Raw genomic sequence first — 21,658 nt, 5'->3', positions numbered from 1 at the left:
GGCTCAAAAATTGAAAAGTTACCTCTCTCTGTAACTTTGAATTCTGGAGAATTTTTGAAAATTGAATTTTCATGTAGAGTTCTGGGAATAATACTGGGCTCCTCTTTATCATTTCAATGTTACGTTAATCACTTTTCAAAGAAATGTTTTTTCAGATTAGGAATGTTAAGGAAAGTTCCACATCTGTTTCACCAGCAACATTTTGCGGTACTGGTGCAAGCTATTATCCTAGCACAATTAGATTACTGTAAGGGGGAATCTAAAACAGTTACAACTAATCCAAAATATGGCAGTAAAGCTAATATTTGGTAAGAGAAATTTGATCATGTGTCTCCTCTTGAGAAATCTTTACTGGCTCCATGTCAATTTTAAGAGTACAGTTTAAATGTGCTTCTATAGTTTTTAAAATCATACATGGGGATTATAATGATAAGTTATTCAAGTGCTCAGATTAATTGTGTTTATTATGATTATTTGTACACTTGATGAAAGTTTTAAAATGAATAAAGAATTAAAAAAAAAAAAATTCATACATGGGTTATTTACGTTTTTCAATCCTCTATCTTTGAATAATCAGAGATCTTCTGATTCAAGAAATTCTCAGAAATTTAAACTGTCCTTTCCATTTTTAAAAGGAATAAAATCTATTGGTAATATTACTCGATCTTTCTCATAAACTTTTACAATGATTTGGAATGGAATTCCCTTAGGCTTAGTGGGGATGGGCGGACCTGCTATGCCTAAGGCCTGATTGGTCCAGGCTTCTAGAGCCTGGGCCAATCAGGCCTTAGGCTTTGCAGGATGGGCCGGGAAGGGGCGGGCCCGCCTCATTTCGACGAGGCGGGCCTGCTGGCTGGACGGGCAAGACCCGTCTGGCCAACAATTAAAGGTTAGTTAGGTGGGGGGGAGGTTTGGGGCTGTTAGCGTGGGGGGGGTGCGAAGGGGGGGCATCTTCCGGCAGGAGGGATTGGGCACCCTCCTGCCAGTGATTGGTAGTGTCGGGGGGGGGGGCATCTTCTGGCTGCGGCCGCTATACTTATAGCGGCAGAGAGATCCCTTGCCGCGATAAGTATAGCGGCTGCGTCTACTTACAATGTAGACCAGCATTTTGCTGCCCGAGTGTAACACCTCCGAAGCTAAAAAGGTACCCCTGAAGCACCCTTACTCAGTCTGAGAAAGAGTAGGCTAGGAGAGAAGTTTGGAACTAATCCCCTGTTTCCTCCAAACACCAACAAAATTAAAATTAAAAATACATCTGAACCGAAAAAGAGACTACACAGACTTACCACCTCCACCTGCTGGAGACTAAGAACAGACTGACTCTAAGGGAACTGCACAGCCCACTAATAGTATTGACAGAACTCAGTTGCTCTCAGTATTCACCTGCTGGCAGAGGAGCGTAAACCCATCCATCTGTGCCCGTCTGGAGGGACGCTAAAGAAATGCATCTTTCCATTTTTCTACTGTTGAACTACATGCCAGTCTGGCTTCTTAAGGTTTCATTTTAATTTTTTTTCTACATATTTTGTGTGTGTTTGTATGTGTGTGTCAGACAGTCACTGGGCCAGGTATTCTGTTAGCACAAATTTTTTTAAATGTAGTGATCTGTAGTGATCTGGTTTCTTCATTTTTCCCAAGAGTTATATTGATGGTTTAGGGACCACTGTAATGGTTATGTTGCTGTCTTTCCATAGTAATGCTCTTGTTTTAGAAGTATTGACATAGTAGATTTGTTCAAGGTCTTGAGCAACTTTTGCAATGCTGCTTTTTTATGTGCTCTGTGCTGTGGATAGCTGCAAGTGGTGGGGCAATTGTGGAGGCAGAATCAGAGTCGCCCCATCCAATAAGTTGGTCCTGTATGCCATTGTTTTTCATAGAAAAAAAAGCACTTGCCCTAGGTATATGCCTAGTTTGTCTATGCCTTAATCAGGCCTGGGCAGAATGGGCTCCAATAATGGACAATACAAAATGGTTCTGCTTCTTCTGTGCTCTGAATATCTTGTCTAGACCCTTGCAAATAAATTTTTGAAGTATTTCAAAACTGCACAAATATCTGAATATCTTTTTACAGATATTTAGCTGCTATTAACCTACTGGAGGTCCAGACTTCCTGGCAGGGAGGGTGTGGTGATAAACAAGTTCCACTTTCTACAGGCAAAATTTTTTTGCAAATGTAAAGAATTTTCTAGAATCCTAAGGGGTATTCCCTGTGTATGTTGTTATGTTGGCTGCTTGCTCCATATGTGCTCACTCTATAATGTTTCACCATGCAGAGAGCGCATTATCTGAACAGACATGCTCTTACCTCTTCAGATCTGGGCGGCATATCTGTCAAAGCTTCCTGGGCAGATTCGTCTAGTAACAGGAAATTATTATTATGAGTTTAGTTTTCACATTCCTAATATTGTATCTTCAAGTATCATTTAAAAAATAGTATGTGAGATTATTAAGACTTGAATAGTTAAACCCAAAGAGCATGGCATAATTATTTGTTCATTTGATCAAATGATTATTATGCATGTAAATTAGCTGTTTGAAACATACCCTACTTTCTGTAAGTAAAAGCACATGCTTAGTCCACAATGTATAGACTTTTACATGCTTAGTCCACAATGTATATAATTTTACACACACTAAGTGGAGGCATTCCCTGGGGTGGAGAGGAAGAACGTAAGTCAGGGTAAGCAACAACCTACCTACTTACAAAAAGGCAGACAGGGATTAAACACTCACAGAGGTTTCTAACTGATTTTCATGATGAACAAAAGATTAGGTTCTTACCTCTGCTAATCTTCTTTCTTGTAAATCCACACTCTATTCCTGGACAAGCGGGTTGTGAACCTATTCTCACCAGACAGGCTTATAGGGAGACATAAATTTTAAGAGTCTTCAGCACCTCCCCTCTTATCTCAGCCCTTACTCCCAGAGAATCAGTTTAGTAGAAAAGCAGACAGCAACATCTGGAAGAAAAAGAACAAAAGGACGAGAACAGGAAAACTCCCCGGCACATTAGCCTATTCTGCTCAATACATGAACATTAAACGATCATGAACTAACACAAACAGGCAAAAACAACAGTAGAATCCAAACAAAACAGCGCCAATAGGAGACACAGCCAGAACCTACGAAAGGGGCCACTAGGACTAGAAACCCCAAGGAAAGTACAAAACACATTCAGGTTGTAATCTTCAAAGGACAGCAATTCAGCTTACCAGGACTTGTCAAGGCAGACGATTGGTGAATAAGCAGGTTCCAGGTGGGTTCCAGGAAAAGAGTATGGATTTACAAGAAAAAAAGATTAGCAGAGGTAAGAACCTAATCTTTCATTTTTGTACAATCCCACTCTATTCCTGGACAAGTGGGACATAACAGAGAAGTCCCAAAAACTAGGGTGGGGCTGATGAGTCAGCCACCAAATCGGAAGAACTAAAAGCAGAATCCTGCTTGATCACCACATCAATCTGGTTAAACCTGGTGAAGGTATGCAAAAAGGACTAGGTAGACGCCCTACAAATCTCTTCCAAAGAGATCGCCAATGACTCCGCCCAAGAAGAGGAAACGCCTCTGGTTGAATGAGCCCTCATCGAGAAATGAGGCTTCTTCTCCGTTGAAATGTAGGCATACGAAATTGCCATGCAAACCCATCTGGAGGTGGTAGCTTTGGAGGCCGGCCAGACCCAGTGGACAGGACCCACCAGGATGAACAGATGGTCAAAAACCCAGAACTCGTTTATGACCTCTAGGCAAAAGTTTGGAGTCTAACCTCTTGGTTAACGTGAAATGCCGAAACTACCTTAGGCAAGAAGGATGAAAACGTGTGGAAGGAAACACCAGAGTCCATAATCTGCAGAAATGGATCCAGGCAAGACAAAGCCTGAATCTCAGAAAACTACGGGCCAAAGTAATGGCTACCAGGAAAACCGTCTTGATGCTCAGATCCATAAGAGAAGCACACTCCAGAGGAGACCAGAGAACCAGATTAAGATTTCACATCAGAAAAGGTGTCTGAAGAGGAAGCTTTAGCTGGAGGGTGCCTCTCAGAAAATGGCCGACATCCGGATGAGAAGCCAAGGAGCCCCTCAGGGGAGGGGAAGACCCATTTTGAAGAGATGAGCCAGATGGCTGGAGGGATTAGGCATCCCTCCAGTCAGCCAACTAATTCAAGGTAAGAGGAAAAGGGCTCGGAGGCAGGGGGGGTGTTGTGTGGCAGTGGGAGAGAATGGGCATCTCTCCCGTTGCTCGGAGGGATCACTTGGCAGCAGGAGAGAGTAGGCATCTCTCCTGCTGCTGGGGGGGGGGGGGGTCGCTTGGCAGCAGGAGAGAGTAGGCATCTCTACCGCTGCTGAGGAGGGGGTTGTTTGTCCATTTGCATGGCAGTGTCGGAGACTGCTAGAAAACTTGCTAAAGACAGAGATAAGCCGTTTTGATATTCCACCGCTAAAATGCGTGCAGGCCAAACCTCGGAAACCAGTTTAGCGACTGTGTTAAAGTTTTGAGAATCTGGTCCTCAGTTCTCATCAAGTTCTAACAGGCACTGAAAAGCTTCTACTAATAATCAGCTAGCCATAGTCGAGTCAGCAAACACAATGGCCAACTGACTATGGCTGTCTGTGAAACTATGCAGCTTATAACACTATGCAAAGCTATCCTATATAGCATATAGGCCCTATGCTAAGTACTGTACTACAGGGATCCAGAGTCTGTGAGATAGTCCACCTGGACATTGTCCATGCTGGCTACGTGAGCCTCGGAGATTGCCAGAATATGGCACACCACCCAGTGAAACAGCAGTTGGGCCTCCACGCTCAGGAGGCACTTTTGGTGTCCCCCTGTCAATTGATGTAAGCCACTGCCCTGGCATTGTCAGAGAAGACCCACACTGCTTACCCCTGAAGACATTGCACGAAGCAAAGCAGAACCAGGTGAATCGCCTGCAGCTCCAGATGATTGATGAACCATCTCCACTTGGTCTGAGACTACTGCCCCTGCAACAGACTGTGGTGACAAACCGCTCCCCAACCAAAAAGGTTAGCATCTGTCGTCAGGATCACCCAGTCAAAGATCTGCAGGGAAAGGCCCCGGGCCAGCATCTGGAGACACAATCACCATGCCATGCTGACCCGAGCCTCCGCTGCCCAGATGAAGCACATGTGTAGTAGGTCCCTCTGTGGACTCCAGTGTGAAATGACCATGTTCTACAACAGGTGCATGTGTCCCCTGGCACCAGGAATCACATCTATCGTTGATACCATAGACCACAGGACCTGAAAATATTGCCATGCTGTGGGAGCTGGAGCAGTCAGCAACTCCCTGTTGACACCCTGAAGCTTCACCTAGCATGCCAAAGGAAGGAACACCTTGTTCACTCCCATACTGAAGTGAACACCTAAATACTCTAGGTCCTGCATCGGCTCGATATGACTCTTTCAGAAGTTGATCACCCAGCCTAGCTGCTGTAGCAGCTGAACAACCTGCTGAACTGCCGGATGCCCCTTGGCTGTCGACGGAGCACTGACGAAGCATCATCGAAATACAAGTGGACAAGGACACCCAGGGAGCGCAGATGGGCAGCTACCATGACCATCACCTTGGTGAATGTTCTGGGCATGATCAAGGAAAATATTTGTTGTTTACTTGCAATTACATCACTTTCTTTTCCAGAGATAAATAAATAAATAAAAAATTTGACATCAATATGTGAACATTTCTTTAGAAAGAATTGAATATTTCATGGGGGTGTCTTAATATTTTCTTTTCACATGACTGTACCTGTAATATTTTAGAAATTGCTCCATTAAGTTATAACTGGATAACTAAAGACTCTTGAAATTGCTTTGTATCTGAAAAGGGACATTCACCAGAATGATCTTTAAACTACAAGAATAATTTCAAATCTTTTACAACCCTTTGACTCATCTCTGCCGACTCAAACAGTGTGTCAAACTCACAATTTTTCAGCTGATATTCAATAGCTGCTTTCAGGTTAAAGGCCTCAATAAGTGCTGTTTCATGTAGTACTAAAGTATTTCCAACACTTCGCACATCAATGCCTTCTGTGGTCATGCCAACACTCAGCTCTGCAAAGAAAAACATTCATAAAACATGAAATGATTCTTTATGCAAAAAAACAAACAAACAAACAACCCTGCACAGTCTTGAGTTTTAACTGCCTTTATGAAGAGATTCACCCACAATGGTGTACAGCAGGTATAGTGTGACAAAACTGCATAATAGTAAAATGACCAAATACAAGCATAAATGCAATCAGAGAAGTAAATTTGGAGATGACCAATTGAAGCTGTAATACAGGCTAGTATGAACTATTTCTTTTACATCTTTGGGTGGTGGGAAACATAGAAACATAGAAAGATGACGGCAGAAAAGGGCTATAGCCCATCAAGTCTGCCCACTCTACTGACCCACCCCATTAAGTCTGAGTACTAATGACCTAGTTCCTTAACTCGACCCTCGTAAGGATCCTACTAGGGCATCCCATTTATTCTTTTTTTTTTTATTATTATTTATTTATTCAATTTGATTAATACAAACAAGCAATAAACATACTTGTACACAGATTACACAAAATATTATAAGAGAAAAAAAAAACCAAAACTATAACCCCAATTCCACTTAACACAGTGTTTTGGTTACTCAATAATAATTCAAATTATTTAGTCCACAACTTTTGGAGAGAGACTTAAGAAAAAATAAAAATAAGAAATAAGACGAATCTTATCCAACATAGAAAGATGGCGACGAGAGGGAGACCAGACAAGATGGCGACGAGAGCGGACGCCTGAGTAGGAGGCTCCCTCTCTTGCAGTCGGCAGGCGTTTTGCTGAAGTGACCTAACAACCCTCTTACCTCGATATGGGGAAGAGGAAAGGAGCCCTTCGCAGCAATCCTCCGGCTGCGATAGCGGCACCGCGTCTGGTGCAAACTACAATCGAGGGAGCGTTAGCCCGCTCGAGTGAATCTTCGGGGGCTACTTCAGGGGTAAGCCCGAATACGTCGGGCGAACTCAGCCAGCACATTCGGGCGTTGTTGAGCCCGGAGCAGAGGCAGCCACCACCACAACCCGGAAGCAGTGCAGAGTCGGGAGTTCCTGAGGAAATCATGACCCCGGAAGGTACATCGATCCCCAGAGAAGGAGGACAGCCAGCTCCAATTCTATCGGGAGCTGAAGAAGCTAGAGAACAGCAGCAGCTTTCCCACTCTGCAGAGGAGTTGAGAGGAGCTTCGGGAGGAAGTAACATCAACTTTGGGGTGTTGGAGAAGCCTAAGGTAATAAATATGGAGGCTTTATGGCAGGCCATATCAGTTATGGACGCTAACCTCAAACTATCTTTTTCCACTTTAAAAATTGATTATGGGACCATTCACTCTAAAGTGGAGCAACAGGGCTTGGTCCTTAAAGATTTAAGTGAGAAATTAGAAAAACAGGAGTCAAGAATATCCGAAATGAAAACTTTGGATTTGGAATTGGTAAAAGAAAGATCATTTACTGCCAGGAAAATGGAAAGTTTTGAGAACCAACTAAGGAAAAATAATCTGAGACTCCTAAATTTTCCTAAATGTCCCTTAATTTCACCAATGGAGATGGCAAGAAAATACTTTAAGGAAATTTTGCTAATTCCCACAGAAAGTTTGCCACCAATTGTTAGAGCTAATTATCTGCAACTAAAGAAACCTGTAGAAGTTTCCACTCCTAATGAGATTCAAGGGACAGATAATGACAACATGAATTTAACGACGTTTCTGGAGAACTCTTTAGAGGTTATAACGGAAAGGAAAACCCTGTTAATAACTCTTGCTTTAGAAAGTGATAGAGAATATATACTACGTTTGTTCTTTCGTCATATTAATGATCAATTTTTAGGCTCTAATGTTCGAATATTTCCTGACATGTCATTGAGATCTCAGAGGCGTAGGAAGGAATTCTTGGCATTACGGCCAAGAGTCCTAGCCTTGGGAGCAAATTTTATGTTGAAATTTCCTGTAAAATGTTTTGTTTCATATCAGAATAAGAATTACTTATTTTTTGAGCCTAAACAATTGATAGGATTTATAGAATCTAAAGAGCATGTAGGGCCTGTAACTGAAAATGAGTAACCTGCTATGAATGGCTGTAGCACCCATTTATTCTTAAAGTCAATAACGCTGGTGGCCTTGATCACCTGCTCTGGAAGCTTGTTCCAGTGATCTACAACCCTTTTTGTGAAGAAATACTTCCTTATGTCACTATCGAATTTCCCTCCTCTGAGTTTGAATGGATGCCCCCTTGTGACCGAGGGTCCCCTGAGAAAGAAGATGTCTTCTTCCACCTCGACACGTCCCGTGATGTATTTAAATGTCTCAATCATGTCCCCCCTCTCCCTGCGCTCCTCTAGAGTGTAGAGCTGCAATTTGTTTAGTCTTTCTTCGTACGAGAGACCCTTGAGCCCCGAGATCATCCTAGTGGCCATCCGCTGAACCGACTCAACTCTAAGCACGTCTTTACGGTAATGTGGCCTCCAGAATTGCACACAGTACTCCAGATGAGGTCTCACCATGGTTCTGTACAGTGGCATTATGACTTCAGATTTGCGGCTAACGAAGCTTCTATTGATACATCCCATAAGTTGCCTTGCTTTGGATGAGGCCTTCTCTACTTGTTTGGCGGCCTTCATGTCTGCACTGATGATTACTCCCAAGTCTCTTTCTTCTGAAGTCCTAGCTAGTGTTTCTCCATTTAAGGTGTAAGGTTTGCATGGATTTCTGCTACCGAGATGCATAACCTTACATTTCTTAGCGTTGAAGCCCAGCTGCCATGTCGAGGACCAGTTTTCCAACGTAAGCAGATCCTGCGTCATACTATCCTGCAGATTGCTTTCACTTACTATATTACATAGTTTGGCGTCATCAGCGAATAGAGTTACTTTACCCTGAAGCCCTTGGGTCAAGTCTCTTATGAATATGTTAAAAAGGAGTGGACCCAGGACCGAGCCTTGTGGCACTCCGCTGGTCACCTCCGATGTCTCAGAGAGGGTGCCGTTGACCACCACCCTCTGACGTCTTCCACTCAGCCAATCTTTGACCCATGCAATTAGTGTCTCACCTAACCCCATAGATTTCATCTTGTTTAATAGTCTACGGTGTGGGACGCTGTCGAAAGCTTTACTGAAATCTAAGTACACTATGTCCAGAGACTCTCCCGAGTCCAGCTTTCCTGTTACCCAATCAAAGAAGCCGATAAGATTGGATTGGCATGACCTACCCCTAGTGAATCCATGTTGACTAGGATCCCTTAGATTCCCCTCATCCAAAATCGTGTCTAATTTACATTTAAGTAATGTTTCCATGAGTTTACACACTATTGATGTGAGACTCACTGGTCTGTAATTTGCAGCCTCCGCTCTGCAACCCTTTTTGTGCAGAGGAACGACGTTAGCTGTTTTCCAGTCCAGGGGGACTCTCCCTGTACTTAGGGAGAGATTGAAGAGCATGGTTAATGGTTCCGCCAGGACATCGCACAGCTCCCTGAGTACTCGTGGGTGCAATTTGTCTGGTCCCATGGCTTTGCTCACCTTGAGTCTTGACAGTTCGCTGTAAACATCAGCTGGTGAGAACCCAAAATTCTGAAATGGGTCTTCCTTGCTTGGCTTTGCTTCCAGCTGTGGCCCGTGTCCAGGTGCCTCGCAGGTAAAGACTGAGCAGAAGTAATCGTTCAGTAGTTTGGCTTTTTCGGAATCTGTTTCCACATAAATCCCATCTGCTGTTCTAAGACGTACTATCCCGTTTGTGTTCTTCTGCCTGTCACTAGGTAGGTGGCCACTGGGGGAGCAGGGGAGTAATGCCTTAATTCCTCCAGTGGTCATACGGTCAGTTTGGGCACCATTTTGGCCCTTATTTGTTTTTATAACAGATCTAGCCCCAAACATCTAAATGCTGCCCTGGACATTCTGTTAAATGTTTGATTATCGCTGCAAAACGTCCAGGTCCTGAGCCCATCCAAAATATGCCTTCAACACACCCTCTTGAAATGTGTTGAATATAGGAATAATTTGAAACATCTAGATTAAATATTTCCAATTTTTTCCCAAGACATTTTATGAAAAATTGTCCCATATATTTGGGGCGGGGGGGGGGGAAGAGTTAAGAGTTATGGAAATGATGCTTTGCAGCAACTAGGACTGAGAGGCTTGAGAAGATGGAGGGAAAATGGATAGTACAAAATACAAGAAAATCTCTTAGGAAAACTTGTTTCAGTCGGCTACTGATCTAGGACCAGGGAGAAGATTCACCTTTCAAAAGGACAATCTTCCTAGGCACAAAGGAAAAGCAACAATGGAATGGCTCATCAAGAGAAAAATGAATGCTCTTGAGTGACCTAGTCCAAGTCTAGACTGATAGAAAATCCATGGGGAGACTTGACTCAAGTTCACAAAAAATTCCAACCAACTTGAAAGACCCTGACCTAATTTGACAGGAAAAAACAGGGGGAAAAATGACCACCCACTTTGCAAAGTTGATAGATGCTTATAACAGAAGACTCAATGCTCTTACTGCTGCAAAAGGAGCTCCCATCAAATATTGGGAAAGGGGGATCAAAGCCTACAGTATGTAATCAAGGCTCTTTGGTTTCTTCTTAAATACTTTTTTTTTTAATATGTCTAGAAATTATTCCTTCAAATTGAAAGTGCAAACTATGCTGTGCAAATCAGTAAAATAAACTCCTACTTTAACGTGTTTTGAATTGTATCATTTACACAGCAGAGCATGAAAAATGGCATGAAGGTTTCTGAAATGCTCTGAATATTTCTCTTTTGAGGAATACAAGCCATCTCCTTTTGCAACTAAAAAACACATAAGAAGTTAAATATATTTGTAGATAGCACCTTTGGACAACGTACCTGGGTGCTCCCGAATTCCACGCTCAATTATATCTGCAATGTGCTTTAGAGCAGGTGCATATTGTTTCATGCTGTAGTAACAGAGGGCGATGTTGTAAGATAAGTCTGTTAGAAAAAGCCAAAGAGAAAAAAAAAAAATACATTTTTTTTTTAACTATTCAGAAAGAAAAGGTACTGGTTAGAAGGCAGATGTTCAGCAGAGGAATTGGGGACCGGTTAGGTTCATGATTCTGTTATTAGCAATGACTGCAGTATTGTGTCAACTCTAAAATACTGGTGTGTTCTTTCTTTAAAGTGGCTTTTACGGTCATGTCTCTGTTGTCTGTTCCCAAATCTAGTCTCTCATTGGGCAGCAGATGACTCAGTAAGAATGGTCTGCCTCCAATAACTAGTGGTATTTGGTTTTCAGTGCTCTTTCTAGAAGAGAAATTGATTTTAAAAAATACCAGCCTGTTATTCTTCCTGCTTTTAACAAAATCATTAGTGGCAAAAGGACATTCCCGAATAATGAGAAAAAAAGATTCTTAAAAATAAATCTCAGCACACCAGTTATCAATGAAAACAAAGTTAAATTTACTACCTTAAACGGTATTCTGCTTCATAAGGCAGACCTTAATCAAAGTTAGCGTGATAGGAATTATGGTGAAATGTATTCTTATCTGCTAATTTCCTTCCCTTCAGTTCTGTTAGATCAGTGGGTTATCAGCTTTTGGAGGCATCATCACCACCATATGGACTGGTGCAGCTATGGAACTTGTCAGTATACCACTGCCAAAAGAGAGCTGAACTAGTTGAGCATATAATAAACAAATCATAAAAAACTCAACCTCCACAGAGTTGAGAGGGTCCCTCAAGGTCTAAGCTGGAGATCCAGCTGAACCACAGGAAAATCTGAGGGCAACTTTAATACTTAGTCCTCCTAGGAGAGCTCTAGACTCAATAAAAGGAAATTAGCAGGGAAAGTACAAATGTCATCTTCCTTATCATTCTGTTAGACCAGCCCAGATGAGTAGGACTTACCAAGCTTTAAGGGCCCCACTGGGTAGAAGACAGGCCCCTATGCAAACTGTATTTCCAGGCACCATCACCCTGGTCCCCCTACATCTTACTTCTGATGCGTGATCAAAAGAGCAGTGATGACCAAACTGACATCCAGCCTATAGCCTCATACTACACAACCATACACCAACACGCACCTTGCGATCAAGCCAGAATGCCTGCTGGAAATACCCTCCTTCAAAGACATCAAATACAAAAGCATCAGGACAAGAATGTTCTCAATGATGGCTTTAATATGGTGGAAACTCCCTTCCAAAGCAATTAAAACTAGAAAAAGACACCAGAAAGTTCAAGAAAAGAATAAAGACCAAGCTTTTTCACAGACCACTTTAGCTAACAAACATTCAGGGGGAGTAGCAATGAGGAGAAAATAACAGCCTAACCCCCACCTGATACACGACAGGACAAACACTGGAAAAATTCACAAAAAAGTAGAATATACTGTATGATAAATACACTGATAATAGAATTATAATATATATACTTAAAATGAATATAGTATGGTACAAATATGTGAGATAAATGTAGATAAAGGGTAAATACAGTAATCTAAAATGCACATATAGGGTGAAGATAGCATGTACCGTATTTTCACGCATATAACGCACGCGTTATACACGATTTTACAAACCGTGCATAACCTTGCGCGTTATACGCGTGAGCGCGTTGTACAAAATTTTTTTTACATAGTTCCCCCCCCCCGACGTCCGATTCACCCCCCCGCAGGACCGCTCGCATCCCCACAGCCTCCCGAACCCCCCCCCCCCATCATGTAGAAGCTCCTACCGGTGTCCTGCTGCTTCCTCTTGGCGGTCCTGGCCCTTCTGTGAGCCCTGCACTGCTTCCCCTTTCTCTGACGTCAAGCCCTCTTGCCCCGCCGACTCCCCGACACGATCGGGGCAAGAGGGAGCTCAAGCCCTCTTACCCCCCCCCCCCGACTCCCCGACACAATCGGGGCAAAAGGGAGCCCAAGCCCTCTTGCCCCGCCGACTCCCCAACTCCCAGACAATATCGGGCCAGGAGGGAGCCCAAGCCCTCCTGGCTCTGGCGACCCCACCCCCGCTAGTTGTTCGGGCCAAGAGGGAGCCCAAGTCCTCCTGGCCCTGGCGACCCCCCCCCCCCCCGCTAGTTGTTCGGGCCAGGAGGGAGCCCAAACCCTCCTGGCCACGGCGACCCCCTACCCCCACACCGCACTACATTACGGGCAGGAGGGATCCCAGGCCCTCCTGCCCTCGATGCAAACCCCCCTTCCACCAACGACCGCCCCCCCCCAAGAACCTCCGACCGCCCCCCCAGCTGACCCGCGACCCCCCTGGCTGACCCCCACGACACCCCCACCCCCGTATCTTTGTGTAGTTGGCCGGACAGACGAGAGCCAAACCCGCCTGTCCGGCAGGCAGCCAACGACGGAATGAGGCCGGATTGGCCCATCCGTCCCAAAGCTCCGCCTACTGGTGGGGCCTAAGGCGCCTGGGCCAATCAGAATAGGCCCAGGAGCCTTAGGTCCCTCCTAGTGGAGGGGCCTGAGGCACATGGGCCCAACCCGACCATGTGCCCAAGGCCCCGCCCCCAGGAGGGACCTAAGGCTCCCAGGCCTATTCTGATTGGCCCAGGCGCCTTAGGCCCCACCAGTAGGCGGAGCTTTGGGACGGATGGGCCAATCCGGCCTCATTCCGTCGTTGGCTGCCTGCCGGACAGGCGGGTTTGGCTCCCGTCTGTCCGGCCAACTACACAAAGGTACGGGGAAGGGGGGTGGGGGTGTCGTGGGGGTCGGCCAGGCGGGTCGCGGGTCGGCTGGGGGGGCGGTCGGAGGTTCTTGGGGGGGGCGATCGTTGGGGGGAGGGGGGTTTGCGTCGAGGGCAGGAGGGCCTGGGATCCCTCCTGCCCGTAATGTAGTGCAGGGTGGGGGTAGGGGGTCGCCGTGGCCAGGTGGGTTTGGGCTCCCTCCTGGCCGGAACAACTAGCGGGGGGGGGGGGGGGTGTCGCCAGAGCCAGGAGGGCTTGGGCTCCCTCCTGGCCCGATATTGTCGGGGAGTTGGGGGGGGCAAGAGGGCTTGAGTTCCCTCTTGCCCCGATCGTGTCGGGGAGTCGGCGGGGCAAGAGGGCTTGACGTCAGAGAAAGGGGAAGCATCGCAGGGCTCACAGAAGGGCCGGGACCGCCAAGAGGAAGCAGCAGGACACCGGTAGGAGCTTCTACATGATGGGGGAGGGGATTGGGAGGCTGTGGGGGTGCGAGCGGTCCTTCAGGGTGGGGGTGCGTGTGAGCGGTCATTCGGGGTGGGGGTGCGGGTGCGTGCGAGCGGTCCTTCGGGGTGGGGGTGCGAGCGGTCCTGCGGGGGGGTGAATCGGACGTCAGGGGGGGCATCAGGCTTTCAGGGTGGGGACAGGACTTCAAGGGGGAGAGGAGAGTCGGGGCGGGCAAAAGGAGAGTCGGGGTGGCTAGAGGAGAGTCGGGGCGGGCGAAAGGAGAGTCGGGCAGCATGCGCGGTATACGGGTGTGCGCGGTATACAAAATTTTTTTTACATATATTTCGATTTCCGCACACTATACCCGTGTGCGCGTTTTACACGGGTGCGCGTTATCTACGTGAAAATACGGTAAATACTGTACACTCATCAAGTATAAGCAAACGCACCACACAAGGATGCCCAAAAGCACCACAACACTTCTGAAACCATCACAGAAACATCTTAACTCTGTACTAAAACTCATATATCGTAGCTCATGTATTGTAACACCATTACTGTAGCTTGTGTATTGTAACATCATTATCGTTATAAAACTCATAAATCATAGTTCATGTATTGTAACACCATAAATTAAGCTTTGGTAACCATCATAGAAAAATCAAGACTCAGTACTAAAGCTCATATACAGTATCATAGCACCATTATGTACTGTAATACCATTACTGAAGCTCATGTATCGTAACATCTTTATAAAAACTCTTAAATCATAAGATTATATTGTAACATCATAACAAACTCTAAAGCTCATGTGTTGTAGCATCATTATAGTAGCTTATAAATTTCATGTATAGTAATACCATTCTGAAGCTCATGTATAGTAACACCATTGTAGAAGCACATGTAAACCTCTCTGAATTGACTACTCAGTCATTAGTAGTGGTATAGAAGCTTTCAATAAACAATACTCTATAGCCCAGGAAATTGGGTTTGCATGTCCATACAATAGGGATTTCTTTTTCTTTTAAGTTCAATATTTTTATTGAGTATTGAAAAAATACAAAAAGCAGTCTAAATGCTGATTTTTCAGACCTCCAAAACACCAAATAGAACTTCTAAAAGAGGGATCTATGGTGTCACTGTTCAAAGGGATTTAATTAGTCAGGGGAGGCTTCTACCCTGTTAACCCCTGCTGAGCTTCTACTCTGTTAACCCCTGCTCAGTGGCACTTAACTGAGTTGTGGTGTATAATATTGGCTCTTACTGGTCATGTGATAACTGGCTAGCTTAGGGTGGCCACGGGTCAGAGTTTGGGTGGAGCTAAGTAAGCAGATAATTTCAGGACAGTAGAAAAAGCTGTCCTAACTTTATCTGCTGAGTTAACTGGGCACTGGTCTGAATATCAGCTGGTGCATAGTTAACTTTCAATTGACCACAGATGCCCAGGTTTGGACAAGTACTTGGAGGAAAAATTCATAGTCTGCTATTGAAACAGACATGAGGAAAGCAACTGCTTTACCTGGGATTGGTAGCTTGGAATGTTGCTACTATTTGGGTTTCTGCCAGGTACTTGTGACCTGGATTGGCCACTGTTGGTAACAGGATACTGGACTAGATGGATCATTGGTCTAACCCAGTATGGCTATTCTTATGTTCTTGTCAACTATAGTACCAGAGAGTGGAGGCTAAGACCAAGAGCATGCTGTCACCCTTATATAGAAGGCTGACCTCTAGCAGAAGTATCTTGAGACTGCTGCTTGGGGATCACTGTCACCATTTTGCCACTCAGAACAGGAATAGAAAGGGGACTGCTCCAATCCAGTTTCACTTACACTGATTTCCCCTGAATAAGTTCCTGGGGTCTAGACAGGTGCAAGGGGTGGATAGTGGGCAGGACTTCAATTATCATATGGGATCGGGGTATTGGACTGAGAAAGGATAGAGAATCAGAGGGGCCTGTTTTGAAGAAGGGTTGAGGATCAAAAGGAGGACCTGCTTCAGAGCTCAAGTAGGAGAGGTCAGATAGGCAAATTTGACCAACACTTCACCTTATGCAGATCTCAAGCCAATATTCAGATGAGACCCACATACGTGTCTTATGTAGGTCCTGGGATCCACATCAGTAAGGGTGGCCAGGGACAGCATGGTCAGACCTAGATAGTCAATGCAAGTGGCCAGACATCCCTATACTTAACTAAAGAAGAGATTTTCTTTTAGACTCTGTAGCTTCATATCTCCCAAATCCTTACTAACTTCTCAAGGTCTTCCCCAAATAGAGGTTTATCTCTAAGGAAGCCAACTGAGTCGAGTTTGAAAGCCAGAAGAGTCTTTGGCCAATATACAATAAGTAAATGATGTAATATAAATTATATTTAAAAGAAAGGAAAAAGAAGCTCAGAAACTTGCTTGGAACTGTACTGAACAAGGAATAAATCTGAGTTTGACTGGTTCCAGATCTCTATCATAGATTCTTCAAAAAACATCACTTGTTAACTAAACACAAAATAAAGTGTCAATTTAAATTAATTTAAATTCGATTTGTGACAATGTCTCGCATATCAGCATAACAACAACTATAGTGTGACATATAAATCACTTCAACAGAACCACTCCTATCTCCAGGGACTTACTGAACAAATCTTTAAGTGAAGTGGCCAGAACCTCTCTGAGCTCCCTCAATATCCTTGGATGGATGCCGTCCGTTCCCATGGCTTTGTCTACCTTCAATTTTTCAAGTTGTTCATAAGCACTTTCTTCCATAAACAGCGCAATATCCATGCCATTCTCACATGTAATTTTGCCAGCTAATCACGGTCCTTCTCCAAGATTTTCTTCCGTGAACACAGATGTATTTATTTAGCACATTTGCTTTTTCCTCCTCACTCTCCAAATAGTAGTTCATAGCTTCTTAAGTCTTGCAATTCCATTTCTCATTTTTCTTCTTTCACTAATATACCAGTAAAAAAATGTTGTCTCCCTTTTTTATATTTCTAGCCATTTGCTCTTCGGCCTGTACTTTCGCCAGACATATCTCTCTCTTGGCTTCTTTTATTTTCATCCAGTATTCCTTTTTTGGTGCTCCTCTTCTTGAGTATTTTTATATTTCATGACTACCAACTCTTTTGCCTTTGTTTTCTCTGCCAGTAGTTTGGAGAACCATATTAGTTTCTTTTTTCTCATTTTTATTTTCCTCACATAAAGGTATTTTTATTTCTCCTTTCAGCTTGGACCATTGTTTTTCCACTTCCCTTATGTCCTCCCATCCTTTTAGCTCTTTACGCTACTAACCACGACTTTGAGTTTTGTGTGATATATCAGATCAAACCGTTTGATGATCACTACTGCCCATGTGGACACCCAGTTGGATATTAAAGACACTTTTCCAATTTGTGAGCACTCTATCCAGTATTGCTTTTTCCCTTGTTGGTTCCATCACCATTTGTCTGAGTAGAGCCCCTTGAAGGACATCCACTATCTCCCTACTTCTTTCTGATTCTGCAGACAGAACTTTCCAATTCCCATATGGCAGGTTGAAATTACCCAGCAATAGCACCTCTCCACTTTGTAGTCAAAATGACCAGGAGGAACACTGAATGCCCGAGGAACCATTGTTCCATTTTAGAGCAGATTTCTTGACCTGTTACTGTCTATGGCAGCCCAATGATTCACAGGTTATTTCTACTACTGCAATTCTCTTGATTATCTAACCACTCAAGTAACTGTTGGTTGCTCTTCCCCAGTGCCTGAACACATTTCCAGGCCAGTCAACTGATCCTCCTGAAGGCTTAAGCATTCCTCTGCCTGCTGTAATTGCACACCTTGTGCTTGAAAGCCTTATTTGATTTCCTGGACTTGTGAAAGCTTGTCTTCTATGAACACTGTTAGGTACAGGGCGAGTTCCTTGATGGCCGCTTCATGCAGCGTAAATATTAGGACTTTAGCCTCCAATGCCATCTTAGGTTGCTTTGACCAGGAGGGCTCTTTAGGTGTTTTCATCCCTTTCCATATCATAATTCATTTGCAACCATGAACCATCATCTCTCCACCATTTTATCTTAGCTTGCATAAAAAATAATCCAATCATCTTTATTTGGATGCTTTTATTTAGAAATATATTAGGCCCTGGCTCAGAGCTGCTTCTTGGGACATCCGCTATGCATTATCACGTGAACCCTCACCTTCCTACTTTAAAATATGGTTATATTTATAAGGTCAGTCCACACCTGATGTATTATCAACCCTTCACTTATCAAAAAAACCCTTAACTGTTCAAGCTCATAGACCAATAGTCTGCATATAATAAAACCTCAGTATGAAGGCAGGTAAAATCTTAGACTTAGATTGCTACATTTTTTTATCCCCTTGGAAATTCTTTAATGATGAAAGAATGCATGAGATCAAAATGAATGCATTATATAGAAAACTAGGCTGATGACAAAAGTATACCTGGTTTGTAGCCTACCACCTGCATAGTGGTAATAAATTTTTTGCAGGCCTCTTCATACTGCCCTTCCTTGTACAATAAGCATCCCATATTAATCTCACTGTCTGGATCATCAACAGGTAGTTGTTCCACTAAACTCTAGTGAGAAGGAAAAAAAAACATTCTCACATCCGTGCTCCTGGATGCAGTAAAGTCCACTATGTGCTACTTGAAATTAAAGTGAAGTGACAGTAAAAAGTAAAGGTGCAATAAAATGGCAAATCTGGAAACTATCTTTTCCTTGAATTTTCTGCATTTGTTAAATTTTGTATTGCCTCTTGGCTGGTAAATGTGAGCCATTGGGGATGGAGGTGGGGGGCAGAATCTCCCTTAGTAAAGGCTGAGAAATGTGGGAAGTAACCTCCCCATTCAAAATATAGACTTGATCAGACTCTAGACTGGTCATCTTCCATGCGCCTAATTGAATACCATGAAACAAAGGTCAAAATAAAATAAACTCATTCTCTTGCATTCTGAATTCAATTGTTCTGCATGTTTCTGTGACTCTGTCTATAAGGCTCACTTCTGCTCATTATTTTCCATTCCATTTGTGGTGTTTTTGGCTATGTTCTTTTAACACACATATTTTGGGTGTCCAATTAGATAACCTGGTATATATGGAACATTAAATATTTTGGTTATCTTATCTTCTAATGAAAAAATTGTGTTCCATTAGGAAATATTTTGATTTACCTAGATTTGCATTGATAGTTCAAGCACTACTATCTCAAATGGATTACAATAATAGTGTTTATGTTGACTGTGCAAAAGATATGCTTAAAATAACTTCAGGCAATTACAGTTGTTAGGGTGAAATGCCTAGAACTGTTGGTAGTGCGGTATACAAGAAAATAAATTATTAGTAGTATTATCTTTTCTGCTAACAGATTTGATATAGAGTAACTCCTTTCTTTGTTCTATTCATTGTCTCCCACTGAGGCTCATATAAAATTTAAGATCTGTATGCTTCCTTTCAAAATTATTTGTCAACTAGTGTTTAAGCCCGTTACATTAACAGGTGCTTGAATAGATGTGTAGACTTTTATCACAATGGGGCACTGAGGCGTTTCTTTCTCTCTTTCTTTCTGTCTTTCTTTCTCTTTCCCTGCCCTCTTTCTTTCTGTCTGTCTTTCTTTTTTTCTCCCTCTCTCCCTCTGTTTTTCTCTCTCTCTCTGTCTTTCTCCCTGCCCCACTGTCTGTCTTTCTTTCTGCTTCCCTGACGCCCTGTCTTTCTTTCTCTCTCCCTGTCCCCCATCTTTCTTTCTTTCTGTCTCTCTCCCTACCCCCCTGTCTGTCTGTCTTTCTTTCTTTCTGTCTCTCTCCCTGCCCGCTGTCTGTCTTTCTTTCTTTCTGTTTCTCTCCCAGTCAGCTGTCTGTATGTGTGTATGTCTCTTTTCCTGGTCCTTCCCTGACTCTGTCTGTCTTTCTTTCTGTCTGTCTCTCTCCCAGCCAGCTGTCTGTCTTTCTTTGTTTCTGTCTCTCTCCCTGGCTCCCAGTATGTCTTTCTTTCTGTCTATCCCTGCCCACTGTCTGTCTTTCTTTCTTTCTGTCTCTCTCCCTGGCCCCCTGTCTTTCTTTCTTTCTGTCTCCCCTACTCTGCAAGGATTTCATTTCCTTTCCAGTCGGTTGGGAGGGAGGATTCGGCTTTTTTGCTTTTTCCAGCTAGGGCAATTGCGGAGGTAGATAGGATGCATCCCCGAGATGCAGGCAAGATGTCCGATCGCAGCTCTCTTCCCTTTTACCTCTGGCTCCTTGGCTAGTGAACCCAGTTACAATACCCAGTCCGACCCCATCTGGCTTTCCGCTCCTTCACACCGGGATTCTCTTCCACCCCCCCCCCCCCGGCACGCTTTCTCACTCAAACTGTGACAGTTTCTGTCAACTTCACCCTCACCTGGCTGGTCTCATTCGCCTCTGCTCATGGACCGTTCTGACCCCTCTGTCACTCCCAAACAGAGGCAATCTGTTCCCTCAGAACATAACCAACTCTCTTCATCGGTTCTCCTTCCAGACGGTCACTCCCACCTACTGACCATGTCCATCTCTCCCTTCCTTCACCCTTCACTCTCAGAAGGCATGGCAGTGTACTGCACATGCAGAGGCACAAAGGCGCAGAGGCATGGAGTTTCAAGTGCGCATGCACGCTAAGGGTTTTATTATTATTGATGCCTTCCTGTGCCAACGCTATTTTCTGTTAATGCCTTCCTGTCCTGTAAATGATTTTATGGGATATTGTGTTTCCATCTTATAGGATGAATTTAAAAGAAGATTTTAATAATGATACCATTAGTTAATGTCTTTTGTGTTTGTCTTGTTGAAACATGTTTAGCATTTCTTACATATGTATGCATGTAATTTTGTAAACCGCATAATTTTTATGCGTTATATAAATTTTTAAATAAATAAATAAAATATTATATGGTACACCCCCAGCTATTTAGCTGGTTCTGTTTTAACATCTCATGGTATCTTTAGGAACCAGATGAGGTTAAGTCTTCAGGAGGCCTCCTAGATATGCTAACTCCTCTTTTGTGTAGCAAATAATTTTAAATTCCTTTCCTAGTGAAATTAGATATTTAACAAATTATTTATTTAGAAAAGCAGTTAAAACATTTTTGTTTAGAGAATATTGGATTGATGGTTAATTATCAATTTTATTAATTTTTTTATATAATCAAGCTGTATCTCCTGGGATATTCCCAGCTCTTTTTCATGTGACCTGCTATAAGAATGGAAAGTAAAGAAATAGTAACCCTTGATCCTTTTACTTTGGTCCAAATAGTATGTATAATAAATAAATAATGCAGGAAACAAGAACCAAAAAAACACCTAAACTCCCCTCAATTTCTTTGTACCTTTGCTCCAGAAAGGTCTTCTTCTCCATATTTAACAGCAGCTTGTAACTTCAATACCTAAAACAAAAATACACATATAAAAGCCCCTACCAAGAAATATCCAAACTTTAACAATTTCCCAACTACCCTCATCAAATACAATGTTAAGTACAAAACAGTGATTAAGAGACAATTATATTCTG

At 43.5% G+C, this 21,658-nt stretch overlaps 1 protein-coding gene across 2 annotated transcripts in view; it reads right to left on the bottom strand.

Annotated features, from left to right (window-relative positions):
* LOC117353728 (tetratricopeptide repeat protein 30A) overlaps positions 1–21,658 on the bottom strand; it is a 183,397-nt gene that overhangs the window by 124,735 nt on the left and 37,004 nt on the right. Inside the window, exons 4-9 of one of the 2 annotated variants that reach the window (XM_033929974.1) lie at positions 21,477–21,533; positions 18,585–18,720; positions 10,893–10,997; positions 5,949–6,077; positions 2,782–2,859; positions 2,306–2,355 (exon numbers count right to left, since the gene is read on the bottom strand). In XM_033929974.1, coding sequence (XP_033785865.1) covers positions 2,306–2,355; positions 2,782–2,859; positions 5,949–6,077; positions 10,893–10,997; positions 18,585–18,720; positions 21,477–21,533 — 555 coding nt within the window. The remainder of the gene's footprint in view (positions 1–2,305; positions 2,356–2,781; positions 2,860–5,948; positions 6,078–10,892; positions 10,998–18,584; positions 18,721–21,476; positions 21,534–21,658) is intronic. The other variant, XM_033929976.1, reaches the window with a different exon arrangement.

Source organism: Geotrypetes seraphini, chromosome 2, assembly GCF_902459505.1.
Source record: "Geotrypetes seraphini chromosome 2, aGeoSer1.1, whole genome shotgun sequence".
Classification (NCBI taxonomy): domain Eukaryota; kingdom Metazoa; phylum Chordata; class Amphibia; order Gymnophiona; family Dermophiidae; genus Geotrypetes; species Geotrypetes seraphini.
Note: the sequence above shows the minus strand (reverse complement) of the source record. Positions and strands in the feature narration are given on the sequence as shown.